General features: G+C 44.3%; 1 protein-coding gene across 1 annotated transcript in view; it reads left to right on the top strand.

Annotated features, from left to right (window-relative positions):
• apoba (apolipoprotein Ba) overlaps positions 1-12189 on the top strand; it is a 110261-nt gene that overhangs the window by 42674 nt on the left and 55398 nt on the right. The window contains exons 8-15 of the mRNA XM_034111570.2: positions 3-79; positions 170-626; positions 858-996; positions 1100-1246; positions 1386-1597; positions 3048-3243; positions 3339-3509; positions 3658-3861. Of these exons, the coding sequence (XP_033967461.1) occupies positions 3-79; positions 170-626; positions 858-996; positions 1100-1246; positions 1386-1597; positions 3048-3243; positions 3339-3509; positions 3658-3861 (1603 nt within the window). The remainder of the gene's footprint in view (positions 1-2; positions 80-169; positions 627-857; positions 997-1099; positions 1247-1385; positions 1598-3047; positions 3244-3338; positions 3510-3657; positions 3862-12189) is intronic.

Below are 12189 nucleotides of genomic sequence, written 5' to 3'. Positions count from 1 at the left end.
AGGGACAATGTAATATCTTCTGTGGTGACCCAGGATATAATCTTTAAAAGCTCTAAAAGGATCAACAATAAAGTGTTTGGTTAGTAATAAGTTAGCCTGACACATGTAGTTTTAGTTTACATTGCTTAGTGTGAAATACAAAATTAATGCATAATATGTTTTTTAACAGAGGTAAACCCTAGCCAGAGCAAGCCACTACACTTTGAAGGTCCTGAGGATAAAGCTCCAGTCCAGACTAAGGACACTGTTCTGAGCTCCCTCCAGGACCTTGTCACTTTGGCAGGGACAGACCAGAGTAGGAAGAGGGCCGGCCTCTTCCATAAGTTTGTGTCCAGCCTACGCGTCCTGAGGAATGAGACTCTGAGCCAGGCTCTCACTGAGATGTTGGATATGTCAGGCTGGCTTACCTGGCAGGCCCTGTTACAGTGTGGAACCACAGAGTGCAGCAGTGCCATGCTGCATGCTATCAGGACCAATGATGGGTTGTCCCCAGGGGTGGATGCCCTGGTCTACGGGCTGAGTCTGCAGCCCCATCCTGATGCCACACTTGTCCGGGATATGCTCAGCATGGCTCAGTATAAACAGAGCAGAGCCATCATGTATGCTCTAGCCAACACAGTCAAGAAGTAAGAAAAAACATATTTTTCTCTGACTTAAAAACCCACACACTCCTTTGCTATTAATATATTGCTTTGTGTTTATTTTTATATATTTAAAATACATAATACCTTAAAATGTAAGGAACCAAAGCAGGGCATGAAACATATATTTATGTTGTATTTTGGAGACCATTAGTGAGACACACTTTCATCATCTTCATCCACCCAGAGCATATTGTCTTTGTCTCTGGCCCACAGGTTTCACAAAGCAGATGTCTCTCCAGTGGTCAAAGATGTATCAAAGTTCTTTGAAACACTTTTAAATGATTGCTCTGGAGAAATCCTTGATGAAGACACTCTAGCTGACCACGAAGATATGTCCTTCCTTATACTGAGGGTACTAATCATTAAAGCTTATTATTGACTACGACATAGTCAGATCTTGTCAGGTAATCTCAGGAGTGCAGTCTGATCACATTTTTTTTTCTTCTAATCTGCAGGTTGTTGCTGTCATGGGTCAAGCCATGCAAGCTGCTAACCCCAGCCTGATTTCCTCCATTTTGCGTTGTGCTAAGAAAACAGACATTCCATTATCAAACCAAAAGGCAGCTATACAGGCCTTTAGGTTGATGGATATTAATGATGAGGTAAACTCCTTCACACTTCACACTTTGAACACATTGCTGTTGTATTGTGATGATGACGACACTAACGTTGTGGGATTTACTTGACATTATAACAAATCGTTATAATCAGTATGGACTTGTCATTTGAATTTGACCACAGGTCAGAAACATTTTCATGGAGGTGTATGAGGATGCTCAGAGCCCTGTTGAAAAACGTGTAGCAGCCTACCTCATGCTGATGAAGAGCCCAGACCATGCCCTGGTAACAAACATTTTGAACAATTTGGAGAATGTGAGTGATAAGCAGCTCAAGAGCTTTGTGGTCTCCCATCTGAAAAACATCCACAAATCCGGCGAGACACAAATGTATCAGTGAGTATTGGCCAGCAATATTAGCTACTTATTTATATCTTCTCGGCACATATTTACTTATGTGATAAAATAATAGAAATCATATCTAAATATATATATATGACCTTTGTATGCTACCCACTTTGCACTAAACCACAGGCAGACAAAGTAAAAGACTAACAGTAGTTGTCAAGTCCTTCAGGTTTTTGGCCTGTACCAGTGATTTAGCCTGACTTGATAGGCTAGAGGGCAACAGAGGACGCTTTGGACAACTCAAATTCGTTCTTTTTGTCTTTATTTATTCAAGACAGCTCCAAGAATTGATCAGGTTGAAAACCTTCAAAACACAAAGGACAAACAAAAGTTAGCTCACATGCTACACAAATTACAACATTTTGCAGGTCTCACTGCATTCTCAATAATAATAATACCACAAACTATGTCCATCCATCCATCCATCTTCTCCCGCTTATTTCTCCCAGGCCAGCGAAGAGATATAATCCCTCCACCTGGTCCTAGGTCTACCCCTTGGTCTCTTCCCAGCTGGACGTGCCTGGAACACCTCCCTAGGGAGGCGCTCAGGTGGCATCCTAACTAGGTGCCCGAACCACCTCAACTGGCTTCTTTCGACGCGAAGGAGAAAACTATGTTTTAATTAAAAAGGATAAATTGTTACTTTAAAACCACATCATTAACTTAAATGAATTAAGAGTGTTTATCTCCACTTGGAAACAAGCACCAGAGAAAACCTCATCTGAACACCTGCGCTGTCTAAATTACACAGAAAACAAACGGAGCACAGGCAGCTGTTGCATAAAAAAAACAGCTGATTGCGCAACAGCACTCTCGCAAAGTGCGGCAACACATCAAGTACATAAACACAATAAACATACCAACGGCGTCTCCGGAGCCTCACACACACTGTCGCCTGGTTCTCTCTCCGTGGCTTTGAGAACAAGAGACCGGCCATCACAAACTACACCCCTTTTGTAGCCGTGTTGGCGGAAGCGGCATTCATATTTTTTCTATAGCTCGCTTATGAAAAGTAGCCTACGCTATCCAAAATAAACAAATACCCTCTCCTGGTATTGAACAATACTATAATAACAATAATAATAATAATAATCTAAATGAAAACACATAATTATTTATTAGTCCGTTTTTCACAGATATTATTACATATTGACTTTCGTCTCGACAGTGGTGAAAACATTCCAACAACTAGCAGCTAAACACAGTCTGTTTTATTGTTGCTCTATTTCTGCTAGACATCGGTGATTCATGATCACATGTTATACATAGCTAGTTCATAGAATGTACTTTTATCTGCCCCTAAATGACAACAACAAATATAATAACGCTTGTTTAAAGATAACCAAATTGTTTATGCATGTAAAGTGGTTTAGCACACAAATGATGGGGAAAGGGAAACATCTTCTTACAACAACGCTCTTGATTCTCCCTACTAAAGATCCAGGAAGGACATTGAGTTGGTCCTGGAAGACACAAACACACTAGTTGATGGCATGTCAAGCCACTACAAAATAGAATCTGTCTTGGGCTCAATTCAGAGCAACATCATCTTCAATGCCACAGACACCTTACCTAAGGAGGTTATGCTGGAGACCACTTTAAAGGTGTTTGACTACAATTATGACATATTTGAGGTAAGTTTTAATTATCATTTGATAAATGTGGTAAAAAATAAATAAAGATAGTTTATTTGATAGATGTTTAAGCAATCTAAATGTAACCCTTCAAGGTTGGTGTTGAGGGAACAGGATTTGAACCAACGATTGATGCTCTCTTTGGAGAGCAAGGCTTCTTCCCTGACTCCATTTCCAAAGTTATGTACTGGGCAGGTGACAAAGCCAACATTCTGAGAGAGGTTTTGGAGAAAGTTTTCCCAGAAAAAGACAGAACTAAGAGACAGGTGAAAACATTTTTGGACTCATACATTTTGTTTTTGTGTACGTCTCCTTTTTCAAAACCCTGCCTCATCAGCTATACTGTTCTTGGTACCCTTTATTGCTGTAGACGCATATCCAGAAACTAAACTTACACTGATAATATCCCTCCAGGTCCCAGAGAATCTTCTGAAATATATCGCAAACAGTGCCCAGAAGCTCATGGAGGATGTGCATGTCTCACCAGCCCCTGAAACCATTGCTTATCTTCGTCTCCTCGGAGCTGAGATAGGATACATGAAGACCAAAGACATGAGAAATATGGCTCAGACTCTGTCCATGTACTACCATGTTTTCATGAGGGAGCTACCTGTCAAGGTCAGATGTGTTGATTTCTAACATTTATTTTGCAAGAGAACTAAACTAAAAACATTTGCATTTTTACATCAACAAATTTGTGTATTGAATATTGTCAATTGATTATTGACAATACTCGGGGCGGGGCTGAATTATCGGAAGTAATTTCAAAATAAAAGCCCACGCTTAGTCAAGTTTTTAGATATTTTGGGAATAACTGGAGAGGAAGTGTAGGAGCTAAAGAAACAGGCTTTTATCTCCTCCTAGAGCCTATATTGGTAAGATTACTTTAATAGAACTGGATACCATGTAAGGAGAGATGGAACAAGGAAATGTGGAGAGGTGAGACGTCCTTCCTTTCTCTGAAGAATCATATAAAGCCATGGGCGCGGGAAGGGGGGTGCTGAGGGCGCTGCAGCACCCCCTAGCGGCAGACAAGCAGTGCGGAGCTCCCCTGTCTGAATTATTATTTGACGGTTATTGCTGCTCCCGCTGTGCATAATCTGTGTAATATGTAGCCAATACATTTCATATTGTTCGTAAAATAATATTTTACATCTTTGTAGTGTGTGTGCTCACCAGTGGCATCGCCTGGCCTGCGTCGCCTGGCCGAATGTTTTTTCTGTAGCCCCGGACAATTCTACCTCAATAATATAATACATCAACCATGCTTTACGTGACACTAATCATGACACTAGAGAGGACGGCAGGACTGTAATTTCCTGTGTTCAGTGAATGCAACAAAGACACCAGACCAATCAGAGAGTTGCATGGAAATACATTACATTACATTACATTGCATTGCATTTAGCTGACGCTTTTATCCAAAGCGACGTACAATAAGTGCGTTCGACCAACAAAATACAAACTTGAAGAAAACAGAATCATATAAGTACATCAGGTTTCATAGAGCAAAAACATTTCAAGTGCTACTCAACTGGCTTTAGATAAGCCAGTCCTTTACTAATATATAAGTGCTTTGTTAATAGTTTTATCGCTCGAAGTGGAGTCGAAAGAGATGAGTTTTCAGTCTGCGCCGGAAGGTGTGTAAGCTATCTAATGTCCTGAGCTCATTCCACCATTTTGGAGCCAGGATAGCAAACCCACGTGTTTTTGCTGATTGGAACTTGGGTCCCCTTCGCAGCGAGGGTGCAGCGAGCCGTTTGGTTGATGCAGAGCGGAGTGCACATGCTGGGGTGTACGGTTTAACCATGTCCTGGATGTAGGAAGGGCCAGATCCATTCGCAGCATGGTACGCAAGTACCATTGTCTTGAAGTGGATTCTAGCAGTTACCGGAAGCCAGTGGAGGGAGCGGCGTGGTGTGGGAGAATTTAGGAAGGTTGAAGACCAGATGAGCCGCTGCATTCTGGATGAGCTGCAGAAGTCGGATGGCACATGCAGGTAGACCAGCCAGGAGGGAGTTGCAGTAGTCTAGGCGTGAGCTGACGAGAGCCTGAACCAGAACCTGCATGGCTTTCTGGGTCAGCTGGGGACGCATCCTCCTGATGTTGTAAAGCGTGTATCTGCAGCAGCGGGTTGTAGCAGCGATGTTTGCATTGAAGGACAGGTTGTTATCTAGGATCACACCCAGATTCCTTGCAGTCTGAGTCGGTGAAACAAAAGAGGTGCCGATGTTGATTGTTAGGTCAAGAGTGGGACACTCTTTTCCCGGAAGGAAAAGCAGTTCAGTCTTGTCAAGGTTGAGCTTGAGGTGATGAGCAGACATCCACTGAGAGATGTCAGCTAGACAAGCAGAGATGCGTGCGACGACCTGGGTCTCTGAGCGGGGAAAGGACAGAATTAATTGGGTGTCGTCAGCGTAGCAGTGGTATGAAAAACCATGCGGGCTAATGACAGATCCGAGCGAGTTTGTGTACAAGGAGAAGAGGAGGGGACCAAGAACAGAGCCCTGAGGGACCCCTGTAGTTAATTGACAAGGGTTGGACTCCGACCCTCTCCAAGTAACCCTGTAGGTGCGGTCTTTGAGGTATGAGGTGATGAGGGAAAGTGCAGAGCCTGAAACTCCAACTTCTTGGAGAGTGCGAAGGAGGATCTGATGATTCACCGTGTCGAATGCAGCAGACAGGTCCAAAAAGATGATGACAGAGGATAGGGAGGCTGCTTTAGCAGTGTGCAGTTACTCAGTGACAGCAAGGAGGGCAGTTTCTGTGGAGTGACCTGCCTTGAAACCAGACTGGTGCGGATCCAGAAGGTTGTTCTGATGGAGATAACAGGAGAGTTGTCTAAAGACAGCGCGTTCAAGTGTTTTAGACAGGAACGGGAGGAGAGAGACAGGCCTGTAGTTTATAACATCAGACGGGTTGACAGTGGGTTTCTTTAGGAGAGGGTTTACTCTTGCCTCCTTGAGACTGTTTGGAAAGTGACCAGAAGTTAGAGAAGTGTTGATGAAATGGGTGAGAAACGGTAGAATATCAGGAGCGATAGTCTGAAGGAGATTTGAAGGGATAGGGTCCAGAGGACAGGTGGTAGGGCGGGCAGAGGTAATGAGGGTAAGAATCTCACTTGTGCCCCTTTCACACCAGCGCCTTTTCAGCTCCGGCTCGGAGCTAGAGCCTGAAAAGCGCCGGGTTTTCCAGTTCACACCGGAGCTGCGCCGGCTCTTAGCTCCGGAATCCGCTTCATTTCCAGCTCCAAAAAATTGTCGGTCCAGAGGCAAGAGCTTTGGAGCTAAGAGGTGACGTCGCTTACGTCTCTCTTACGTCGAGGCGTGCAGGAAACTAAACCCACCTTACATGGGTCGACTGTTATGCCTGCCTACAAGCAGTAGTGCCTATAAACACACTTTATAAAGTCAGGCAACACTAACCAGGCTTCGTGTGATTCTGTTTATTTGTGCCTTACTTTGACCATCCGTTCACTGTTATCGATCATTGTGGAGAGGCAGACGTGTTGTTTTGTATTATTGTAGCTATCGGATGCAAGTAGTCAGTTTAGCTTCGGTTGCTATGCTAACATCACCCGTTTTATACCAGAGAACCTTTCATAACAGCGTTGTGATACCAAACAGCGTCAATTCAGACTGACACACATTCACTTAGGCTAAGGGGAACTGGGGATATGCATCAGCTGCTTGTGTGAGTCGGACAGTGAATACTTTAGAGCGGCCGCTGCAGTTTGAGCTAACCGGGAGCTAACGGGAGAATAAACTCCCGTGGAAGAGCAGCCAGCACTGCAGCGGTCGGTAAATGCTGCAGAAACACATTAATAAACAATGAACCACGGCACTCTGGAGAAAAGTATAAGGTTGGAGAAGTCGTTATTCAATTTATTCTGGCTTCGTGTGATTAAAAGCAACACGATCATCGACCCGACGCAGTTGTTGTTGTTGTGAGCTGCCGTTGGGGGGCAAATCAGCGATGTAAACGGTGACGTCATGACGCAGCAAGGGCATCTCTAGGGCGCCAGTGGGCGGTGTGCACAGAGCGGGAGCTGAAAAGGGAAACCGGAGCTGACCCAGAAAAGCTCCCGCTCGGAGCTAGAAACTGAAAAGCGCTGGTGTGAAAGCCGCATTGGAGAGAGAGGGGAAAAGGAGGTCAGTGTGTGGGTGAAAGGAGGGTCTGGTGACCCAGCGGTGAGTAAAGGTGAGTCAGAAAAAGAAGAGCGAATATCATCAACCTTTTTTTCAAAGTGGTTAACAAAGTCGCTTGACAGACGGGAGGAGGGGAAAGGGGCTTTGGGGGGGTCCAGGAGGGAGGAGAAGATGGAAGATAGTTTTTTGGGATTAGAATAGGAAGATTAGATCTTATCTTGAAAGAAAGTGCTTTTTGCCTGAGAGATCGAAGCAGAGAAAGAGGAGAGGAGAGCCTGATAGGTTAGGAGGTCATCATGGTGTTTGGATTTCCACCGTTTCCGCTCTGCTGCCCGAAGGACGGTTGTATTAGCACGCAGTGCGTCATTTAGCCAGGGAGCAGGAGGGGACTGACGAGCCTGCCGAGATGTGAGAGGACAGAGAGAGTCCAGAGAGGATGAGAGAGTAGAGAGGAGAGTTTCTGCAGCAGAGTTTGGAGGTAGGAGTTGGAACGAGTCAGAGGAAGGGAGGGCTGAGAGCACCGATGAGGCAAAGGTAGAGGGGGAGAGGGAACGAAGGTTACGGCGGACAGGTGCAGGATGAGAAGAGATTAGTTTGTTATGTTTGGAAAGGGGTAGAGAGAATGAAATGAAGAAGTGATCGGATGTGTGGAGCGGGTTTACAGAGAGGTTAGAAGTAGTGCAGTTCCTTGAGAATATGAGATCAAGGACATTGCCAGCTTTATGAGTTGGTGGGGATGGAGACAGTGAGAAAGCAAAGGCGGTTAACAGAGATGTTAGTTCGTCTATCTTCCCTGTCTGGACGTTGAAGTCTCCGAGAAGTACAGCGGGAGGGTCAGATTCAGGGATGTATGAGAGGAGATTATCTAATTCCTCCAAGAATTCCCCCAAGGCGCCTGGTGGACGGTAGAGAACAACAATGGTTAATTGTATAGGATGGGTTACTGTGACGGCATGGAATTCAAAGGTGGAAGGAGTGAAGTTAGGTAGCTTGAAGAGGGAGAAGCTCCATTTGGGAGAGAGCAGGAGACCAGTGCCACCTCCTCTGCCAGTGGGTCTGGGTGTATGGGAGAAGGAATATGCTGTGGAGAGAGCTGCTGGGGTGGATGTGTTGGATGGAGTAATCCAGGTATCAGTGAGAGCAAGGAAATCCAGGGACTGCAGGGAGGCGGAGCCAGAGATGAAGTCAGCCTTAGGAACAGCTGACTGGCAGTTCCACAGGCCGCCTGAAACTAGATGTTGGATCTCAGTGGAGCATGTGGGATAGACGAGAGCAGGCCGGTTATATCGATTACGAGATACACGGGGCCAGTGATAATTGCGAGAAGACACATAAACAGGAATGGAGAAAATACACATTTTTATAGCATGAGAGGCTAAACAATTAAATAAAACACCAGCGATACTTAGCTCAATCAAAGTAGGATTTGCCTCCTCTTTGCCTCCCTCGTGACTCCCGCAGGACTCCTTTGTCTGTCAGTCTTAGCCTGTCTGACGCTGAAGCTGACGCTCCAGGAAAGTGCTACCTGATTGCTGAGTTCTCAGAGTTGTGGGGCCACGTCCCTTTAATTAGTTCACTCTCTGCAGCTAGTGGCCCTCAAAAGGAAATCTAGAGTGGCTCCCGCTTGAGTTGCTATAGTATCTTTTCAGTGGCCCAATGGTTTTACAATTACATTAAACCCTAAGTTATAAAGTTATGAGTTTAACCCTTAATACAGTTACACCTACTCAATAAAGCTCTTAGTATTCTACAAATGTTTACCCTAGCAGTCAGGTAGTTCAGTTTTAAGGTTTCAGTCAAATTACTTGTCCCAAGTTTCTGCCTAACAGATACTGTAGCGGTTTTGAGATTTTAAAATCACAATTTCAGTCAGATCAACTACAGAGCATGTATACAGAGTACACACACTGAAACAGAGAAGTCTAAAAACAGAATGTTACTCACACAATTCTAGAAGTCACCAGTTGTTATCCTGTTAAAATCGAGTTGCACACTGGCAGGTCAGTCACCAGGATGAGATTTAGGCTGCGGCCCCACGAGGACGAAAACGGCTAAACGCATAGGATTAACGCAAACGCAATCGCAAACGGCTTCCGTCCACATGCAATAATTATCCGGATAGTGTCTGCCCACACGAGACCGCTCCGTTTAGCTCCAACCGCTGGAGAAGCTGCAGTACATATGCAGGAGCCTCTACGTGGCGCTGTAACTTCCTCCACAAAAGCAGAGAAGAAGCATGGTTGTCATGGTTGCCCTTCTGTTTATTCTCCGCGGTGGGGGCCGAGGGAACCGGGCAGAGTTTTTCGCCAGTCAGCGTGTATTGAAGTTGAAATCTTCCGGACAAAATGATAAAAGTGCCGGTCAAAGGTCTTCTTTGTTATTTATTGAGCTTTAAAACAAATGAATAACGACTCTATATAATATAATGATAAAATACACGGAGCCTCTCTTTTTCCTCCCTCTCTTCGGACAGCGTCAGTGTCTGTCTCATGCAGCAGCTCATCCAGTAATCAGTGACCCGGCCGACTGTAAAAATAAACATATTTATAACTAGTTTAGGGAGTTTGAGAGGTAATTAAAATAGCTAAGGGTGATGATCTGACTTGAAGTGTGTGTTTTGCTGCAGCGGGAGGAGCTGCAGGTGAGCAGAGCTGCGTGTCTCCGTCCTGTCAGATTAGACTTCACTCGCGAGAGAAAGATAAATAATCTGAATTCAGGGTGCAGTTTACTTTGACGCGGGGGTGAGCAGCAGAGGTGGGGAGAGGCGGGGCTATTGCCTCATCATTATTGCTGTAGATGTTGCACAAACAACTGTAGCATGGTCAATAGCGTCCGGAGCACGATAGCAACTCTGCGATCCGCCATTGTTGTTGTTGTTGGTGGTGAAACACTTCAGCACTGGCGCGGGGTAAGCGGAGGTGAGCAGAAGAGGTGGGGAGAGGCGGGGCTATTGCGCAATCACTATCAGTGATCTGAAAATGTCCGTATAGGGCGCACACACGGAGCCGTTTGACCCCCCAGAGAGTGGCGTATGCATTTCTATCCACCTTGGGACCCGTTGTCGTTTCCTCAGTCGTTTAGTGCCGTATTCGGTCGTCCTCGTGTGGCCGAACGGTCTATATGACACTAAACAGTAACGCAAACGACCGAATTCGTCCTCGTGGGGCCGCAGCTTTAAATACAGTTTCTGTGGGGGAAGTGGGCGCAGATCAGAGCTGATGGGCCTCAATCGAGACTGGCTCCCTCTTGAGCTGCTATAGTATCTTTTCAGTGGCCCAATGGTTTTACAATTACATTAAACCCTAAGTTATAAAGTTACGAGTGTAACCCTTAATACAGATACACCTACTCAATAAAGCTCTTAGTATTCTACAAATGTTTAAATCAAAGTTAACCCTAGCAGTCAGTTAGTTCAGTTTTAAGGTTTCAGTCAAATTATTGTCCCAAGTTTCTGCCTAACAGATACTGTAGCGGTTTTGAGATTTAAAATCACAATTTCAGTCAGATCAACTACAGAGCATTTATACAGAGTACACACACTGAAACAGAGAAGTCTAAAAACAGAATGTTACTCACACAATTCTAGAAGTCACCAGTTGTTATCCTGTTAAAATCGAGTTGTGCTTGTGTCATTCAAGCTCGACTCTGTGTGGGTGTGGAAATAGCGCATTTAGGGAGAGAGAGAGAGACCCCCCCCCTTCCCTTGAAAAAAAAGAAGAGTTATTACGTCACAGCATATACTTCAGCTCCCACAGCCAAGCAACAATTACAAATGAATTAAGTCGGCACGGCGGCCCACATTGAACATTTCTTAGGCCTACTATAAGCTTTCGTTCGTTATTCTCGCGTCCAGGGGAGAAGCTTAGGATAAATGAGACCAATGGAGTCTGTCGAATAAGGTTCAAATGGGTACTTTAATTAAAATGGCGCGGTAATGTTACAAGCAAAATATTGTTCTGTGAGAAAGAGAGGGGGAAGCTGCAGCTCCCTCTCGCAGTCGCGGCCGTGAAGAAAGAGCTCCACAAAGCTCCGTCACCTGACTATATATCTCATTTGGCTCCTCCTCTTCAATGGCGGTTGTGGCGTAATCTTCCGCCCTCCTTTCACCAATGTCCGATATCGCACATAACAGAGGATTTTGACATTGTACATTCAATACATAACTAAACATGCCTTTTCTCCTCATATTCTCTTTCATGACTTTTCATTTATTGCATTTTAACGGCTGCAATCATTACTTTTCCTTAAAACCTGAAGTCAAGCTACTGTTGGTATTTCAGAGATCCCTTCCGGAATAGCTTTTCAAAATAAACTTTAACCACAGGCGAAAGCTAACCGGAAGTATTTTCACAATAAAACAGTTATAAAATGACTGGTGTTTAATCTATTTTATATCATTAAATCTTGATTTTAATTTCTAACAATCCCTCCTTACAGACCCTTTAGGGTCTGTAAATAATACTGAAATCAATGAGTTATTCATCTGAACTTTGCATAGTACATAACTCATATATAATTTACAATCAAAATGGAATGGTTCAATAAGATAAGATAAGATAAGACTGTATTCATCCCGAAGGAAATTGTTGTGCCAGAGTAACAAAATACAATAAACACAGCAGCAAAACTGTACACTAAAAGTGCAGCAAAAAGAGCAATTAAACATCCACAGACAACATGAAACGTAGAAACATAGATGGTCACACAATCAATGCAATTATTATTAGCAGTAGTGCAAAAATTTAAACGTAGTGGCAGTTACGTAATTGCACGTTATCATAGCATTATTAATAATATA

Source organism: Pseudochaenichthys georgianus, chromosome 22, assembly GCF_902827115.2.
Source record: "Pseudochaenichthys georgianus chromosome 22, fPseGeo1.2, whole genome shotgun sequence".
NCBI lineage: Eukaryota > Metazoa > Chordata > Actinopteri > Perciformes > Channichthyidae > Pseudochaenichthys > Pseudochaenichthys georgianus.
The sequence above is the reverse complement of the archived record's forward strand: the minus strand, read 5'-3'. Positions and strand labels throughout refer to the sequence as shown.